The sequence below is a fragment of the Vidua chalybeata genome, chromosome 5 (genome assembly GCF_026979565.1).
Source record: "Vidua chalybeata isolate OUT-0048 chromosome 5, bVidCha1 merged haplotype, whole genome shotgun sequence".
In the NCBI taxonomy this organism is placed as follows: domain Eukaryota; kingdom Metazoa; phylum Chordata; class Aves; order Passeriformes; family Viduidae; genus Vidua; species Vidua chalybeata.
The window spans coordinates 2,836,400-2,856,123 of NC_071534.1; the positions used below are offsets into that span (position 1 = coordinate 2,836,400).

A 19,724-nucleotide genomic window follows, 5' to 3' on the forward strand; every position below is an offset into this window, starting at 1 on the left:
AAAATTATCAAGTTCTTTCGAAAGGCAAATGCTCCACTGAGCAGTGGAAGGATAAATTCCCAGACACTGACTAAGATGGAGACCACAGATCAGCTGTTTTTCTCTCTCAGCTCAACAGCACCCAACAGAAACTAGACACGGGGACAGGAGCACCAAAGAACCTTTTTCTGTTGTGGAAAAGGCTATTTTCACCCCCTGAGGATTCCTGTAGTATCTTAACTACCGGAGTATTTGCTTACCCTTTCTGTACACTATCCCTTTTATTTAGTTTGCTAACAAAGAGTTAAATTTTAAAATACATTGATTTTCTGTATCTGGGGATTAGCGTCCTGAGAATAAGAAGGGCTCTAATCAAAGCTGCCTACCCCAGCTGGCCCCTGCCTGGCCAGCAGCTCCCTGCTGCTGCCTGCCCCCTGCAAATTGTGCCTTGGCAGCCTCTTCTTCTGGTGGGATCTGCTGCCACCCTCTGCCTGGAGGAGTCTGCAACCAGCCAAAGGTGACTAAAGGTGACTTACTGTGGTTCTTGTAAGGACTGCTTTTGACCCTCAGCAGGAATCAGAAATTACTGATATCCCAGTGTTCTAAATTAAGGGGATTTTTTACTGCCATAATAATTTTATTTTATTTTTTTCCTGCAAGTGTGAGTAATATGGAGGTGGGTCTTGGATGGAAAAAGAGATATGTCTCTCTTTTTAGGTGTGAGACCATAGTCTGATTTTACTTCAGTAGCTTCCCATTCTGGCAGTTTGAATCAACATTTCTTGGTTCAAGAGGTCAGCTTTGATTGTGAGTGCTTCCACAGACAGTTTGGACAGCAGCAGATCTGAAGACAGAAAAATGCTTCTCAGCCATGCTGAAAGCAAAGTACAAAAGATATTTTAATCCTGGAAAGTTATAAATTAATGGTATATACAGGGCTAGGAAAAAATAGGGAGAAACTGATTTGTATTCACTTGTCAGAATGATGAAAACAAAGAAATTTTCTTTTTCATATAAGGGAAACAAAAAATGTTTCCCTTATGTAAAAAAGAAAGTAGCACCGTTTTCTACAGGTTCTACTGCTCCAGAGTAACAGAGTAATTTTAGCTCCATCCCTTTCCAGATGCTTAGGATTAAAAGGCCAAAAACCCACTTGGGTAGGTCTGCTAATACATCTGAATACAACCTGAAAATGAAACCTTGGGAATGCAAAGCTCCACCACAAAACTTTGTAAAACAACAGGGAATAAATGCTTGTCTTGTGACTAGAAGTGGGTAGCTGATGTTTTATGCCACAACAGGGCATGAAGGATCACTAACTCTAAAAAAAGAGGCCCTTGAATTTCCATCTCTTGCATGTATTTAATGCTCAGTAATGCTCTGACTGTGAGGACAGCTCTTTTAGAAAAATTGCATTGATGGCAATGTTGGTTGTTTTGGGTTTTTTTTCATTCAGACTTACATATAATGGATGCCATCATAACCTAACACCATGGATTCTCTCTGCAATGATGAATGAAGTCCCCCTCGATCACATTATTGATCAACTAGCCATGGAAAACTAAAAATTGTTCTACACAAAAAGTTACAGCCAAAATGAATCAATAAAATACCAGCAGAGATTTATGGAAGATTATAGAGCAAGTTAACCTTGAGGCCATTATTGGACACAATGGACTGGTGATCTGGAACAGTCAGCATGGATTTATCAAGAGCACATCAAGGTCTGACAGAGCTGTTTGATTCCTGTGAGGAAATGGCTGGTGATGTGGTGAGAGTGCTGGCAGGGAAGCGGGCAGGAGCTACCAGGAGTGGAATATTTTGGTGTAACATCCAGGCAGACAGCAGTCATACCTCACCTGCCTCAAGAATAACTTACCTTTTACGTACACTTACGCTCAGGAATCAGGCAGAATGCACAGCAGGGACACAACCAAACAAACCTGGTGGGGTTTCCTTGAACTAGGGTTGTGAGTGATAAAGGGCTGCTCCAAAGTACACACAGCCCTAATAAACTTTTATATTTCACCTGCCTTTGCTGCTAATAGCAATAAACTATAAATATGATCAGTCTTCGAAGCATGAATGATTCTTGAACACCTTCTTTCTTCCATATATCCAAGGCATTACCTTTTCTCTTCCTGCAAGTTCTTGGCTGGCTCTAGCAGATCTGAACTGAATGGATTTTAGCCATATACTGTGAAAGTAAAACTGCATAAGAAAATGAACTGGAAACAGGAATATTTCTAAAGTTGGAACACCATAATTTTAAACACCAGGAAGGTGTGAACCATTCTAATCTAGACAATTTCAGGGAAAAAAAAAATGATGCTTCACAAGAATGTACAAGAGGAACACACTTGCATGTCTTCTTCCTAATTAACTTTTGACCTCTGTGGATAAACATGGATTTTGGGACCTTCAACAGAGGGCAGAACTGGGAGGAGACAAGATTAAAACATTGGTTTGAGTTGGAAGTTAATGATTCTTCTACCATGTACCAGCAGAGCTTTGCTTAAGGAGAGAGTTCTCCGGCCTTTGAGCATTTCTGTGGTAGTATAACTGCTGCTGTTGTGGATGCAGAGCCTAGGTAGGAACCTCTTCAATACTCTTTCTGTTTGTCTTTGAAATGTTGTTGTTAGTGTTTTCAGCTATCCAGCAGGACCTGTGTAGTTTCCAGTTGCATTTGCTGTAATTGGTAGCAGCAGTACCAGTCCTGGTGGAAGTGTCAATGCTTTGGTGGTGGCATCCTGCACTGTGTGTGTGTCTCTGAGCTGTCAGCATGGTGGGTCTTGAGCAATGAGCACTGGGGTCTGCACAGCTCTGTGATACTCATTTTTCATGTTAGCTGAACTTCAAAGCTCTTGCTATGGGTGTACTTAAAAATCAGACAGTTGGATTAGCCCTGCAGTTAGTGTAAATCACTGCAGTTCCATCAGTTGCTGGAGGAAATGTGGCTCTTGGTTTGTGATTTGCTCTACTGCTGGGTGATGTCACAGTCCCTGAGAGTGCAACTGTGGTGACAATCAGCCCAAAGACTTAGTGTCTTTGCTGCATTCTTAAAAGTCCTCAAACATTTTCTTTTTTAAGAGTCCACAAAACCTGCAGCAAACCATTGTCTTGACCTTTGTAAACTTATTACCCGTTATTCATGTGGAGGTTTTTTTTAGTTGATGTTCTTATTCATTATAATTCATGTGTAATTAGGGGGTATAAAACAAAACTGATTTTTTTTTTTTTTTATATCAAATAAGAAACAGATCTACTGAAGAGGCCCAGGGTTAGGTCATGGCCCCTATAAGATCATGTCCCCTGAAGCACAGGAGAAACCCGTCCTTTGCAAGGCTGGCTGCATTCACTCTGCAGTTGAATTGCAAGTTGCTGCATGATTTCCCGTGGTGTCCTGGCAGCTGTCAGCTCCCAGCAGCACTAACAATACACACTGATTATTAGTTGAGAGCCTTGGTTTCCTCCTACCCAAAGTGGTTCTCAGAAGAGACTGTACTGAGCATAATATCAAGTGATTTTGTCAAATGTTCCAAAAAGTGAACTGAGTGTTAAATTTCATCTGTCTGTGCTGCTTAGGACTTTTTAGTGGATCTTTCTTTTTTTCTTGGTTTTTGGAAAAAAGTTTGTTTTCTTCCCCTAGGAAGAAAGATGGGTTAATTTGTGTTTAGGCTGATTGACTACCTAAACAATACCAATTATTTACTTGCCTAATATTGTCTTTCTGCAACTCTTTCAGATCACTATATCAGAAGAGTAGCTCGTGCAGGCAAAGAATGATAGTTTTAGAGAACTCATATTAGTGAAAGGGCACATTTGGTGCAGAAAGTTTCATACTTTTGCTTTCATACTTCATGTTTTTAACCAGACCCTTTATTTATTAAACATGGAAAAATGCTAATGAAAAAAAAATCTAAAACAGCTTTATCAATACTTAAAATTATCAGGCTCAGCAGCTACTGTATGTTGTCATCAATTGTCAATTGACCTTTTATCTTTTTTTCTAATTCTTTTTTGGCCTGGAATTTCCCCAGCCCTCATCTCTTCCATCTCCAGCTGATATCTGTGTAGGTCAGGGTCATCTGAAAGTGGGAGGAGATACTGCCACCAGATTCTAAATCATGCTGTACCTTTAAAATCTCAAAAAAAAAAAAAATTCCAATTCTGTGCCCTGCAATGATATGCTCCCCCAGCATATTACTGTAGTCATCAATGTACCACAATTATGAGGAGAAGTTTGTATCTTCAGGTTACACAGAGACAGGTGAATTTCAGAGGACCAGCTGCTCAAAAATATTTGTGTACTAGCTTTCCCTGAGCACCAGGAATTTTATTTCATAACATTTTTGTTCATAGCTATGCAGTGTTGGAGAAATCCTTTCCCTACTTCTTCTCTACGTCTGAGTAGAGTAGAAGGAGAAGCCAATTTTTTTTTTTGTCCTGATACATGTGTTGACCCAGCCTTATAGCATGGCCACAAAAGAGTTTGGGAAGTAGATATTAGCAGTGGGAAAGCAGATGGACATTTTCCAGCGTTGGAAAAGTTCATCCAACTTTTTTCAGCTGCATTCAAGCATATAAAACCTCTCTTTGTGTGATTTGCTCCCCCTCTCTCTCTTTTTCACCCTTTTCTCAAATGAGGAGAGTATTGTGAAAGGTGAAACAAATCAGATCATGTGAGCTGTGATTTCTGAGTTCTGATTTGAAGGCATTAATTGCAATACTCCTATCTGCAGATCTGAACATGGCTTGTTTCAAGTGACCCATTTTTTTCTGAGGGGCTCTGCAGTGGCTTCTGGATCGTCCTTGAGAAATCTGTTCTGATTGTAGTGGGAGTTGCACAAACAGGCAAGTGTTTTCATTCTTTAAATAAACTTTGCAAACAGATTACATAGACTTCCTTTTCAGCTTTTCTCTGAAGTTTCCTTTTTTAGTTGTTGTCCATCTCTCAGATACAGAGTTTTTTAAAGTGTTTGTGTTTTTTTTTTTTAATGAGGTATTGAACTATCTATTGCAATAAACCAAAATACAGCTTAATAACAAAACAAGGCTTTCAACACTAAAACATTATGATGTGTCAAAGGATATATGCTTGTCTATGGCTACAGGAAGTTCCTGGGGCAACTGGAGCAGTTCTGCTGAACTGCTGAGTGGCAGATCATTTCAAGCACCTGGGCATATAGACAGCACTCTGCAAACAGCAAGAGATCAGGAATACCCTGCATATTATTGCAAAAAGAAAAAAAAACCTAATAATATCCTTACAGGAGGTCAGTTCGGTGAAATAATAAACGCTTTTGTCACTAAGAATTATTTCCAACAAGCCAGTGCAAATGAATAAATTGGATGGCACAGTGTTGCTACAGATTTTACCAAATCAAAGCCTGAGTTCTAAGCCACATGACCTGCAAATTTAGAGCTTCCTAAGACTCCCTGTGCTTCAGCACTACTGCTTTTTTGACCCTTGTAGTTTATTTTTGGACAGAGACTTTGTCTCTTACTCCTCTGTCAAAGCTGCCTTTTTAGCATTAAAAGACAGGACAGGGCAGAAAGCGGGGTGCTCATGTCTCTTAAAAAAAAAGATGTCAAAACTAGATACTTCAGAAATTAAACAAATATACACTTTGACACATGCAAGTCATTGAGCCAAATCGTTTTAAGCAGAAAGGTTCAGTTTCAACATCTCAGCATTTTCCTGTAATTAGTTTCACCAGATTCATCAGAGAGGTCCTTGAGCAATTCCATTTTGGCAGAAGTGCTTTGGTATTTATTGATGTTTTCTCTTGAGCTCAGATCACTCAAGTAAAGAAATCAGCCATGACAGTGGAAACCAAACCCAGCAACGTCAATGACTCAAACCAGGAGGCAGAACCTGACCAGCTTTTGGATGATGAGGGAAACAAAACCCCACCGGTCAAAAAGACTTCCTCTTGCACTGGATTGAAGGTTTGGAACCTTAGCAATACCACCATGAATTACCATTGGTTTTTTTTTGTTAAGAAATGTTGTTCAAGATGTGACATGCCAAATTCCTTCATTCCTCTCCCTGTCTTTTGAGGAACTGGGTATGCACTAGAGGTCCAGGGGACAGTCAGATCTTATATTTTTTCTAAAGAAAATAAAAAATCATGATCTACTGTATTTACACACAAGTAACTGTAGGTGGATCCCCTTCTTGGTCACGTGAGAGAGGCAGCAGCTTCCAGTGGAAGAATAGAACCAGCCTCAATTAGGTGCCTACAATGCACCTGTTTGGAGGTTGTTGTCACCACCAGTCTGTAGGGTCAAAATAAGGTGAGGTGAACCACATTTCATCACATGTTTTGAGGCTTACCTGAGGACTGCATTTGAAAACCCAAACAACCCCAGTGATTTTTTGTGTTTTCATGCTTATCAGCAGTTTGAGACTTCACCCGAACCCTCTGAGAGTACTGCTGGCATAAGGCACAAAGGGTGATTCTCAGAAGTTTTGCCAGTCAAGCTCAGGAAATATAGAACATACCAGGACAAACCCCACACTTGGAAGTTTTTTCATTCCTGACAAAAAGAGAGTAAATATACCAATTTTCAAGGTTTTGCTTCCTGGATTGGCTTCATTTCTTACAATAGATAGCATTGCAATGTCTAAACCTATATTTACTTTGTTTATTTACCCAAGTTTATGTTGTATTAGAGCTCTTGCCCAATGAGCAACAAGTCTATTTGGTTTTTAGACTATGTGGAAATCACTGGATAATATTTAAACAAACTTAAATATTTTTCCAAATAAATCTTTATTTGCAAAACCCACAAGGTGTGTTGGTGGAAGCAACAGTCAAACTACCAGAGAATATTACACTTTTCCTTGTGAGACACATGGTACACAAGCAACATTTCAGAACATATCATATGAGACAGAGATGAGCTCAACCAGTTAGTACCACATTCCTCATACTGATGTATCATAAAAGCTTTCCTAAAGCATCAAAATGATGCCACATGATTGAGTTAGAAGCAGTTATGAATTGGCCTAAAATAAGGGACATGTGACCCAAGCAAGAGGTAATTTGGCTTCAGATTCACTTTGCCTCTCCAATTTGAGTAACAAATGCATCATGGTGATGATCGCTCCACACACCATTTTAAATCTATTTGATCCCTCCGTGACCAGTTTTCCTGCCTCTCCCTCCCATTTCCTGTCTGGATCTTTCCCCAGGTGTTTCTGGCTGCTCTGTCCTTCAGCTACTTCAGCAAAGCCCTGTCTGGTACGATAATGAAAAGCTCCATCACTCAGATTGAGCGAAGGTTTGACCTGACCTCCTCTACCGCAGGGCTCATCGACGGGAGCTTCGAGATGGGTAATGGATGTTCCCTAACACCCAGAGAACTGCTCAGGGACAGCACCTGGCACTAATTCTGGTTCTTTACCTTGCAGGCAACTTGCTGGTGATTGCATTCGTAAGCTATTTTGGAGCTAAGCTGCATAGGCCCAAAGTAATAGCTGTGGGATGCTTTACTATGGCTTTGGGATGCTTTTTATCAGCCATGCCTCATTTCTTCATGGGGTAGTAAGTACCAATTATGGTTAATTTCAGTAACCTGACACTGGAGTTGCATTGTGCTTTCTGGTTTTTAGATGAAACTTGTTGAATATTTAGCCTTAGGCTTCCAAAGGCCTGTGGAACCTCACTTCCAAGTGCAATGAACGCCACGTGACACACACAGAGCACTGTTGTGATGGGGAATGTTCATTTAAAAAATACAGCTCTACTGAAGGGAAAGTTCAACTCCTTGAGAAAATGAGAACATCACAGTGCTTTAGTTTCCACTCAGGCTCATTCAGAAAGGAGGCAAAGAATGCAATGAGCCTGCAGATGGATGAGTGCTGGTAGAACTCACACCAGGTTTTTCCTCTTCCAAATGCACATGCCTGGTTAAACTGATTTTCTGCATCTGGTTCATTTTTATTCACCTTCTCCAGGCTCAGTAAATTACTGCATTATGCTTATATGTGATAATGTTTCAAGCCATAGCTTGAGCACAGGGATGACGAAAAGATTAACACATATTTCTGTTGATTTCTTAAATATATTAGAATAATTTTAGGTATACTACTGCAAAAAGAAAACTGAGGAATGCTTTCTTTCATATTAGGGGATCTCGCACTAAAACCAGACTTTTTATCAGATTTTCACTCTCTAAGACAGGCCATGTGTCATGCTCATCTACACTGGGCAACTCATGAACGTGAGCCTGAACATTGGTAGGGGAACTGCTCTGCACTGTGTCTCCTGATGGCTGCTCTTGGGTTCAACCTGAAAAATAAGCCTGCCTGGTCTGACAGAGCCAGGGCAATTCCTTGAAGCAGAATGTGTGCTTTAGCATGTTATTCTGCTAAAGCTAATTGTACTTTGCCCCTCAGCTGCACTCATTTCTGGGAGACAGATCACGTTGAAGCAGCTGAACAGACCAAACACATATCTAAGATGGAAAGGGGTACCTTTACTCAAACTCAAGACATTCATCCTTTTCTCCTTGGCTGTGGGGTCAACAGAGGGAGCTCACTTGGACCTGACCCTCAATTTAGACACCAAAAATTCAATCCTATCTGAAATACTTTCACGACCCTTTTTGAATTTTCCAGCTTAAAACATTATGCCTTCCAGACAGAGAATTCTAAGTTTCATTTGCTCTTAATTTCAGTATTTTAGTTTTCTACAATGTTCTTTAATAATCTTATTTGCTCCTTTGAATTGATATTTAATCAAAGATACCTTTCTGTTTAGGGAAACAGCAGCCAAGGTGGTTCCAGCCCTACCACACTGGTGTTTCCCTGGTGAGCACCGCTTCTAAACCTCCTGTTGTGTGTTTGCAGCTACAAGTATGAGACAACATCACACACAGCTGCTTCAGCCAACTTAACTTCCACCTTAAATCCCTGCTCCCTACATCAAGATGTGAATGACACTGTCCTGGAAGTCTCACGAGCAGGTATGGAACTGTAAATGAAAGTACAAATGCAGGAGTTTTGTTTTGTCCTTGGTTGCAAAGAGCTGGACCTGGAGTTGGAGACAGGACAAGAAACTGCATGGAGTTTAACAGAAATAAATGGAGATTCCTATAATCCTCCTTACAGTATGGAATATAGCTGTTTTATGTGTTGCTTGTATGGGACACAGGTAGAGAATGAGCCAAGCTCTGCCCTAGAAACCATCTCAAACTTCTCACTTTAAAGATACATTATATTTGCTAGGTAATATATTTATGAAAATATCATTAAGTTATTTTTTTAATGAGCATTCTTTCTGATGGGTGATGCTTACCTGTGCTTTTAGAAATCAAATGCAATGGAGGTGGAAGAATGTGTTATTAAAAGATCATGAAAAATTATAATGGGATTGACAGCCTTTCATTTATCTTCTATAAGGAAATGTTCTTATTACCTTGATCTCTAATCTGTTATCATTTCATGTGCTACATTTCCTGTGGTTTTTCCCTGTTTCCCATTCAAATATTTTATTACAAAGGTGTGAACTCTCCTCTGCAGGCTGTGAGAAGGAGCCATCATCATACATGTGGATATATATCCTACTGGGAAGCATGTTACGTGGGATTGGTGAGACACCAATAACACCGCTGGGCATCTCTTACCTCGACGATTTTACTAAAGAAGAAAATGTTCCTGTGTATGTAGGTAATCTCAACAAGAAGTAAACTGGGAGATTCCTAGCCTAGGAGGTCGAGCACCCTGTGCAGAAGGCAGCATTCAGCCATTAGAGGGTATTAGAATCTGCCTCATTATTTTTTTTTTCCTGCAAGTGTGAGTAATATGGAGGTGGGTCTTGGATGGAAAAAGAGATATGTCTCTCTTTTTAGGTGTGAGACCATAGTCTGGTTTTACTTCAGTAGCTTCCCATTCTGGCAGTTTGAATCAACAGTTCTTGGTTCAAGAGGTCAGCTTTGATTGTGAGTGCTTCCACAGACAGTTTGGACAGCAGCAGGTCTGAAGACAGAAAAATGCTTCTCAGCCATGCTGAAAGCAAAGTACAAAAGATATTTTAATCCTGGAAAGTTATAAATTAATGGTATATACAGGGCTAAGAAAAAAATAGGGAGAAACTGATTTGTATTCATTTGTCAGAATGCTGAAAACAAAGAAATTTTCTTTTTCATATTAGGGAAACAAAGAATGTTTCCCTTATGTGAAAAAGAAAGTAGCACCGTTTTCTACAGGTTCTACTGCTCCAGAGTAACAGAGTAATTTTAGCTCCATCCCTTTCCAGATGCTTAGGATTAAAAGGCCAAAAACCCACTTGGGTAGGTCTGCTAATACATCTGAATACAACCTGAAAATGAAACCTTGGGAATGCAAAGCTCCACCACAAAACTTTGTAAAACATTGTATTTTCAGCATGTTTGCACACCGTAGCCATGATGGGCCCGATGTTTGGTTTCCTGCTGGGATCTCTGTGTGCAAAGCTGTATGTGGATATTGGATTTGTGGATCCAGGTAAGGAAAACAGAGGAAAAGTGAAAGTGAGCTAATGATTGTTCGTAAGAATTCCCTATAAACAGCTGCGTATGTCTGCATTATATTAATTATCTTAATATATGTTATGTTTGAATTATATTTATTTCATTATTTTTATTGTAGAATTTATTGCAATTTTACTGAATTACTGAAAGCTCTTAGAGTAGAGGCAGAATTAGACTGGGAGCATATTTCAGCACTGTGCTTTAAAGGATTGTAATTACACACTTAACTCTAAGAATTAGTACCAAGAACTCTCACAGAACCAGGATATTTTTTTTTTTAATCTGGAATTTTAACAAAGAGATTCTGCTAGCACAGCAGCTTTACAGTTTGCGGGATTTACCCACCCTTTCCACTGAGTATTTTACATTATTTACATTTCACATAGTTTTTTGCAGCACAATATACACTTTTTTCCCAGCCCTTGCTTATTCAGATGAAATGAAAACACATGTATGTGTTCACATCTGCACAATGCCAGAGGGGACACAGCAATCCCTGTAAGTTGTAGCTGTTCCTTTTCAGCCACCTTGCTTTTCTAGCAGGACAGAGAAGTTTTCCAATCTTCAGAATCCTGTAGTTAGGTAGGTGAACTATTTTATCTTTGCCCTTTGTTAAGCCAGTGTTTGATTTTATTTAGGAGTAAAGCCAGTGAGCCAATTTCAGTCATGCAGTGAAAAGTCTTGGTCGCCTACCAAACATGCCAGAATTAAAAACCATAAAAATACAACCAGCTGCTCTCATCTCCCTTGCAGTACATTTAAAGCCATGGGTAATTTCACTGACACTACAGAGAATGTCCAATTGCTTAATAGCAACCTACCCAATTCAGGAAAGCAGAGCGTGGGCTCAGGAGCCAAAAGCACACTTGAGGTCTGTCTGCCACCCCTTTTGGTTTCCCATGTGTTGGGTAAGGACCTTGGTGTTGCTGTTTGCAAAACATCAGTCAGTGAAAGGTGTAGAATGGCAGATAAAATAACACTGGACAAACAGGAATGGCTTCAAACCAAAAGAGAGTGAGGCTGGGTTAGATGTTAGGAAGAAATTCTTCCCTGCAAGGGTGGTAGGGCACGGGAACCAGTTGTCCAGAGAAGCTGTGGATGCCCCATCCCTGCAAGTGTTCAAGGCCAGGTTGGAGGGTCTCAGACCATCCTGGTCGACCCCAAGGTGTCCCTGCCCAGAGGACACCTTCCAGTCCACACCAACCCACGGTTCTGTAACACCATGCAGGGTATGACTCCTGACGCCTTCACTGCATGGCTGGTCCCTCACTAGATGTTTATTGCTGGAAGTCAGACACTATAAAATGTAGCTGCCATAGCAGAAAAAGGCTGGGAAGGTTCAGCTTCTTCACTGGGGTGACTTGTGCCTGTTTCCCTCATTTCCAGGGAGCATCACTATCACCCCACAGGATTCCCGCTGGGTGGGTGCATGGTGGCTTGGCTTTTTAATAGGTGGAGCAACCAGTTTCCTATCTGGTATTCCATTTTGCTTCCTGCCAAAGAGTCTGAAAAAGCCAGAGGAAGCCAAGAAGGACAAAACTTCACGTGGGCTCTTGGATAACACAGGCGCCGCGGGGAACAAACTTTCTCCTGAAAACACTAAGCCAAGGAAGTGGTCAGTAATGCTGAAAGGCAAGTGTTTCTCATGTTGTATAAATGTGAAAAGCAACAGGCACAACACACACAGGAAATGTAACAGTATATTTTGCCTCCCCTGCGCTTCCATCTAAAGCAGGCAGCTATCCCCAGGAAAGGAAAGGTCCACCAAAAATTATTAGAAGTGAAAGAGCTTGTTCAGGACACTGAGGTTCTGTGTGCATCACCTGAAATAAATCATCACCTGAGTGGCACCTACCTCTAAAATATTGCACTGGGAGAAATTTGAACAGTAGAAAAGTGCTCCTGTATCCGAACCTAAAGAAAATATTCAAAGGCTCTTTTTGCAATATGGAAAGACAAAAATTCATTTGAGAGAGTTCATGGAGACTCTGAAGTTCATTGTTGCCTGATGAAAAATACTTCAGTCTTGAATAGCTCTGGTTGTGCAGTCCTTAGGCCAAAAAAAGGTGGATAGGTGATGGAAAGAAGTGGCTTTGCTTCATTTGTCAAATTTTTTGTTCAGATCCCAGTGGAAGACACTGGACATCCCCAGTGAGGCAGCTCTCACTTAGCCTTGAACCTGTGATAATATTCATGCAAGCTGAACAAAGTCTGTGCTGCTTAATCTGGAGCCCCTTAATCTTCGTGTGCATATCTCAATGGAGCAGCCAGGCCTTAACCCATACTTCTGTCTTCTTTTAGGGCTCCCTTCCTGTATCTCAACCTCTGGTGTTTTTCAAGAACCTGATTTTGCTTTCAGATACCCTCATGCAAAAGGAAACCAGCACAGCTTGCACTTGGACAGCTGAGAGCAGGACCTTGCCCTAAGTTTTGCAGGTTACTCACCAGTAATTATGCCATGCATCTTTCAATGCCAACTCATATGTCCCTTTCTTTCAGATTTCTATAACTCCCTGAAAAAAGTGTTGGGTAATCGAATGTACTTTACATTTTTGTGTTGCTCACTGTTACAGTTCAGTAGTTTTATTGGTTTCGTGACTTACAAACCAAAGTACATGGAACAGCAGTATGGACAATCCACATCCAAATCCAACTTTCTAATAGGTGAGTTCCACCGTGCAAGGACTGCTTGTGCTGTCAGCAGTGCATGGGGATGGGTTCTGGTGTGCTTTATCTGGGGCTGAATTCCATGCAGAACAGGTGGAGGTAAATGGTAGTCTGGCCTGAAACTAAATTATAAAAAATAATAAGGGTTTCTGCCTGGGGGACCATAAGAAACTTTTAAGTTCTATTACATTGCATTGCATTTATATTGTATTTTTACCAAGGGCACCCCAAATATGCAATGAGTGTGGTGTGGAAGCTTTAGTTGCTGAAGCATGTGGCGAGTTCCTTGCAATGGGAGTGGGTTTGGAGGGTTAGGCACTTCACAAACAGCATGTGCAACCCAGGGGCTGGGCTGAACACAAACCCTCCTGAAGTCGTAACACAACATAAAGCTGCCAGGAACAAAAAAACTAAGGACAGACTTTGGCTCTTAAGACTATAATGTTTAATTCTAACACTACGTTAATTCTAACACTAATTCTAAGACTATAATGTTTAATTCTAACATTCCCCTTCTGTAATTTCTTTCAGGAGTGACATCCTTACCTCCTGTAGGTCTTGGAATTTTCCTAGGAGGGCTTATAATGAAAAAGTATAAAATGGGCATCATTGCAGCGACAAAGTTTTCACTTACCATGTCATTTTTGTCCTATGCCATCAGCTTGTTACACTTTTTTGTTGGCTGTGATAACCATGTGGTGGCAGGAATGACAGTGTCCTATGAAGGGTGAGTATGAAATAGAAAAAGAAATATTGTGGTTTTCTCCATAGTTCTCAAAAAAATGTACTGTGACATCAAGGCTAAAGGAGAAACATGCTTTTGCAATACTTGAGAGAAAGTGACCACTGCCACATGTCACTGGGGGAGTTTTGTTGGTCAGCAGAGTGTCACCTGACAAAGCCCAGCACTGGTTAAAGATTAATTAGGAATCATTTCATTTGCAATGTAGGTTGTTTTGTTGGGGGAGGGAGGGAGTATTGCTGTGCAAGGTTTTCACTAGGAATGTAAATGGTGGACTGGGAATACGCTTAGGAAGCACTGGCATAAAAAACTGGCAAGCACATCAGTTTCATTTACCTAGAAAGGAGAAGATGAGTGAAGACATATCTTTTTTGCTCAATACGCAAAGGATGTCTGAAAGCAAAAGATAATACTAAATTCTTCATCTCCTCTATGAAAAGTTAGGCTAGGCTTTAGCAGAGGAGTATTTTTTAACTGCAGAGACCAGGAGATTTGGTTTCTGTCACCAGTGTGTTTTTACCAACTGATAAAGATATATTTGATAAGACTGTGATAACTCTTGCTAGCTCTAAATTCAGTTAGGGGTGAGTCCAAATGACCTCTCCCTCCTTTCTCTTTTCTGTCTACACCTGCAAAATCAGTAGCAATGTATTCATTTGTTTTAAAGTTCTCTATAATCTAGTAATGGCTTTAACGTCAGCGCAAGTAGGATGGAATCTCAAACAGACCCATAGAGATGTAGAAACTCAGCTGTGAAAACACGTCCTGGGCGTATGAGGTGGGGCTCAGAGCAGCAACACCGTTGCACAGGAGGGTCTTCACTGACTTCAGCACTGAATTAAAAATGTCTTACACTTGTCTGAACTTAATTTCCAAGCAACCCCATTCCGTACCACAACAATTCCCTCTTTTCGGAATGCAACTCTCACTGCAAATGTGTCTCCAATGTGTGGGATCCTGTGTGTGGAGCCAATGGGATCACCTATGTTTCAGCATGTCTGGCTGGGTGTGGGACTTCCGTGGGACATGGAAAGAACACAGTAAGAGACCCTGCTTTGGTTCCCAATGTTTCCTACCAGCTTATTTTCCATGTAACATCTGGGATTTAGTAGGATAATGCATTTCAGGAAAGCCAAAGTTACTGGGGACTCGTCAGTAAGGGATTTTTGGTTTCTGGCTACAAACAGCACAGAAAAGATCAATTTCTCTGAGTTATTGCACATTAAGCAAAAGGCCCTAGCTCCTTGTTCTAGATATTAACTTTCAACTTCTGTAGGGTGAGCACAAGAGGGGGAAACACCCAAATCAAATGGTTTCATGTTGCCTGAAGGCTGTCCATAGGTTTTTCCTTTCATAAATATAATTTTGGCTGCCCTGAGGCTTTACCTAAGAGCTGAAGTACACTAAGGTAGAGTAGTATCTTCCCTGCTACTGATCATTAAAGTAACAAAAATGGGTTAAGGAAAGGCAGCTTTTTTCCTCCATGTGAGACAGAAGGAAACTGGATGTCAGGAAACAGATTGTTTTCCTCAGTGACTGATTTTTGACGTGGAAATTATTTTTGGCATGGAAATTATGCCCAGAGTCCTAGAGACAAAGGCCCAGTCCATGGATGTAAACCTTCACTGGGCTGTGCCATTTGCATGTTTCCTGATGCCAGGAGATCACTCCAGAACACAAACGGTCTGGAGCCATCCCTTTACTCTGTTTTCTCTGCAGGTGAATCCCCATTTCATGAGCACTATCCTACCAAACCTCTTTTGTGTCTTCCAGGTCTTCCATAACTGCAGATGTCTTGAAATCAACAGTTCCTGGACAGGAAACAACTCTGCCACCTTGGGGCAATGTCCAAAAAGTGATGACTGCTCGACAAAGTTCATTTATTACACAGTAATACAAGTCATAGCTGGCTTTTGCTACGCCCTGGGAGCCACTCCTTCATACATGCTTGTATTTAGGTGAGTACAGCTGGCTGTTGACCAAAGGCTTTCTAGGGAGGCTTTCAAAGTCATGTTTGTTTCCTTACCTGAGGAAAAAAAAAAGGAGTTTCTTGCTGATCAGGAGCTGTAGTGGTAGGACAAGGAGTAATGACTGAAAGAGGGAAAGTTTAGGTTAGAAGAAATTCCTCCCTGTGAGGGTGGTGAGGGCCTGGCCCAGGGAAGCTGTGGCTGCCCCATCCCTGGAAGTGTCCAAGGCCAGGTTGGATGGGGGTTGGAGCAACCTGGGACAGTGGAAGGTGTCCCTGCCCATGGTTTTGGAACAAGACAATCTTCAACATCCCTTCCAAACCAAACCATTTTGTGATTCTATGGTTCTGTGATCAGGTTTTCCAGAACATGTCATTTTTTTTTCTGCTTGGATTTTGAAAGTGCCACCCAGTTGCCAGGATTTCTGGATGTGCAAGGAGGTGGCAGAGGCAGGAGATATAACGAATTCAAGACCAGTGCCCATTTCTGATGCCTGCAGCTCCCCATGAAACAGATGAGCCTATTGCCAGGAGGCTTTGTGCTATCCAAGATGTGTCCTTGTACAGAGGAATTCTGTTCAAGCACAGAAAGGTGCTGCACTAACCCTGCTACCTGCAGCTCTTTTGTCTTAGGGCAATAGGATATTTCCCATTAAATATTCCATCAAGTGAGGGAAGTGTATGCCCAAGAGTGAAGGCAGTTGGAGAGATCATTTCCAACAGCTCAGGATAGACTCTGATTATGGCTTTAAAACTTCAATTCCTTAATTATGTATAGGGAATGGACTTGCCAGGAGTCCATTTGATGAAAGTCAGTCGATTAATTCACCTTTTTCATACCACTTAACACATTTGAGCAGATGAAGGAAGTACTCTTCTTCCAAATTTTGGCTTTCCCTCAACAAGAGCATTAAATGCAGGTTATTTAATAGCAGATTAATAGGCAGATTAATAGCAGATTAATGTCTAAGCACTAAATAGGCCAACACTTCTTACTTATCCCTCTTTTTTCCCCAGATGTGTCCAGCCAGAGCTCAAAGCTCTCGCAGTTGGTCTATTCACACTCGTCATGAGAACTCTGGGTAAGAGAAATCATGGCAGGGTCCAACCCATCTCCTGCTGCCCTGGGAGCCCGTAATCACCACTGAGGGAATATAAAGCTGATTTCTAAGAGGATGTCCTCTCCTGTGGAGTTCTGTCCCATTTTTTTTGCTTGTCTCCTTGCAGCTGGGCTTCCAGCACCGGTTTATTTCGGTGCAGCCATCGACAAGACGTGCCTGAAATGGGGAAGCACCAGCTGTGGGAAGCGAGGGGCTTGCAAGCTCTATGACTCCAATGCAAACAGGTAAAGAAAATCAGGACCCAAAAGCTCTGTCTGTGGAAAGACATGCTTGGTTCTCTTACACTGAAGGGCGTGATCCAAAATCATGGTCAGGTACCAGCTCTGGGCTCAGCTTTAAGTCAGTGCAGAATTCCTGAAATTGAACAATCTCAAGATCGAATGTTAAGCTTTCAACTTTTTTTAGTCAGGTTGTACAAAAGAAATTTAATATCCATGTCAGAGATTTCTGGAATGAAATGTGTATTTTTAATATACTTAGAGCTAATTAAAAATACCTCAGACTTTAGGACTTTAAAGAGGAAAGTTACTCAAATTTACCTTATTTGCAGGTAGTTTGTTCACACTGGCAGTAATGTTAACCCTGTGCATTGGCCACTTTTGAGAGAAAAGTCCATGAAAGAATATTGTACTGAGTAGGTGTTCACTATCAGTCTCCTGGGGGAACGCTCCATAGATTTTTCTCAGTTTCACTCAAGCCTTGGCCACTTCTGATATGTTTTTTATTTTTACATGCAATAGACCACTCTGGTGACCTCAATATATTTCTAGCCCTAAAGAGTCTAAAGCCTTAAAGTGATCCAAAAATCTTCAAAAAAAAAAAAAAAAAAAGGGAAGATGATGGAAGTTTCACTTTAAAATTATCTTCATAAGCAAAAAGAATATTATCAGTTCTTTAAGAGAAGTTTTTGCAAGTAAAAATGTCCAGGTTTTGGTATCATTCACAAACAATGAGTTTTAATGTGTTCCCCTAAGCTTTTTCTTGTATATATGAGAGTTTTAAAAGCCATCAAAGTTATTTTCTTTAGTGATTTTGATAAATTCAACACCTGGCCCAATCTTCTATGCTCTGCCCCACAGGTATGTCTACCTTGGTTTAGGAGCAATTTTAAGAGGTCCTTCCTTCTTGATTGGAATAATTTTTTATACGATGATAAAGAAACACTTTCAAAATAAGAACTCCAGGCCTGTAGAGAACGGACAAGAAGATGCTGCTATGAATAAAGAAGACAACTGCAAGCTCAAAGAACGTTTGCCAGGTTCTTCTGATGCAGAGAATGAATCCTCTATTTAGAAAGAAATTTAGACATGTGAATCAGGTCAGCTTCTTTTAGAAAGACCATTCAAAATGCTGTGAGTAACTAAATAATAAATAATGACACTGTACAGAGAGCATAACTAATAGCAAAACTGCAAACAACAGCAATAAACACTAACAAACAAGAATGAAAGTGCCTGATGTGTACCTGATTGCCAGTTACAGAACGAGTTACACAACCTGAACCAAATTCCCAACAGACAAAGGAAAACCTCCTTGGCAGCTCTGACAGAGCCAGTCTGGTTGTTTTAGTGGGATCAAAGATGCTGCCAGAACATCCACGTGCCAAAAACCCACAAAAAATGACCCCGTATGCAGATCCATGCAGGGTACTGACACAGCAGGGACAAGCTCAAGGCTAGGACAAGCTTTCTGATTCCATGAAATTCAACCAGAATTCACGGTAAGCCGAAGCATTTAAGCCAAACACCTCACCAAACCGCATCATTGCACCTGGTTTTCATCTCAAAGCTGGCGAAAGCAGTAATTTCCCAAGAAGCATTTTGTCTTACCTCAGCTGAAAAAGTTACACCTGCTTAAAACTACACCCATGTTTTCATAAAGACAATGGGTTTTGGTTTGGTTTTTTTTGGGCTTGTTTTTTTTTTTTTTTTTTTTTTAAGTCTTCGAGTCGTGGAATTTTATTCAAAAATACCTTTTTTTTTTTAAAAGTTTTTAAAAAGATTCTGAAAGCCAAGGCTGCGATGCCTCGCAGTGTCCGGCAGAGGACACCCAAAGGACAGCGTTCCTCCCAGCGAGCATCGCAACCATCGATGTGTTTGCCACACTCCTCGTTTTCCCAGGAGAAATTCATCACCAGCCAGGAAAAACACCCATCCGTGTTTCCACACACCTTAAAATCCCCTCGCCTCATGTGCTTTAGCTCATCTACTCAAAGCTGCATTTATTTGTTGCTTTGCTTTCACTGTACTCGCATCACTTGGAGCTGGGCAACTTGTTATTAAAGTTTTAAATGAAAAAGATGAGCACTTTATATTAAAAAGATGAGCACTTGAGTGCCATTTCAACAACAGGAAGGCTGACACTTTAAAATAGATGCTCAGGGCTCAGTGGGATATGGTTAATAAACGTATTAGATGTAAAATATATGTATATATATGTTGAGCAAAATGCTGAATTGTTCTAAAATGTGTTGTCTGTCATGACAATCACTTAGCAGTGATTGCAGCAGGTGAAGGGAGAAGAATGGGACTTTTTTTCCCAAATGAAGTGATATTTACTGAAGGTAGAGGTTGTCCATCCATCAAAACTAGAGAAGTTCTTTATTCTTCTTTAGCCTGGAGAAAATGAGGCTCAGGGGAACCTTGTGGCTCTCTGCAGTTCCCCGACAGGAGGGAGTAGCCAGGCTCTTCTCTCAGGTAATCAGCAAGAGGAGCGGGGAAATGGCCTC

The 19,724-nt window shown here is 40.9% G+C and overlaps 1 protein-coding gene across 1 annotated transcript; it reads left to right on the forward strand.

Moving 5' to 3' along the window:
- The first annotated feature begins 2,466 nt into the window (after positions 1 to 2,466).
- On the forward strand, positions 2,467 to 18,441 carry LOC128788110 (solute carrier organic anion transporter family member 1B3-like). Its single transcript, XM_053942909.1, has 16 exons — positions 2,467 to 2,569; positions 4,722 to 4,833; positions 5,779 to 5,931; positions 7,181 to 7,322; positions 7,400 to 7,532; positions 8,840 to 8,955; positions 9,512 to 9,658; positions 10,376 to 10,474; positions 11,887 to 12,132; positions 13,000 to 13,164; positions 13,699 to 13,894; positions 14,787 to 14,949; positions 15,683 to 15,867; positions 16,893 to 16,957; positions 17,103 to 17,220; positions 18,076 to 18,441. Exons 3-16 carry the CDS (start codon positions 5,803 to 5,805, stop codon positions 18,287 to 18,289), a joined length of 2,118 nt encoding a protein of 705 aa, XP_053798884.1. The 5' UTR covers positions 2,467 to 2,569; positions 4,722 to 4,833; positions 5,779 to 5,802; the 3' UTR covers positions 18,290 to 18,441.
- Positions 18,442 to 19,724: the final 1,283 nt, after the last annotated feature.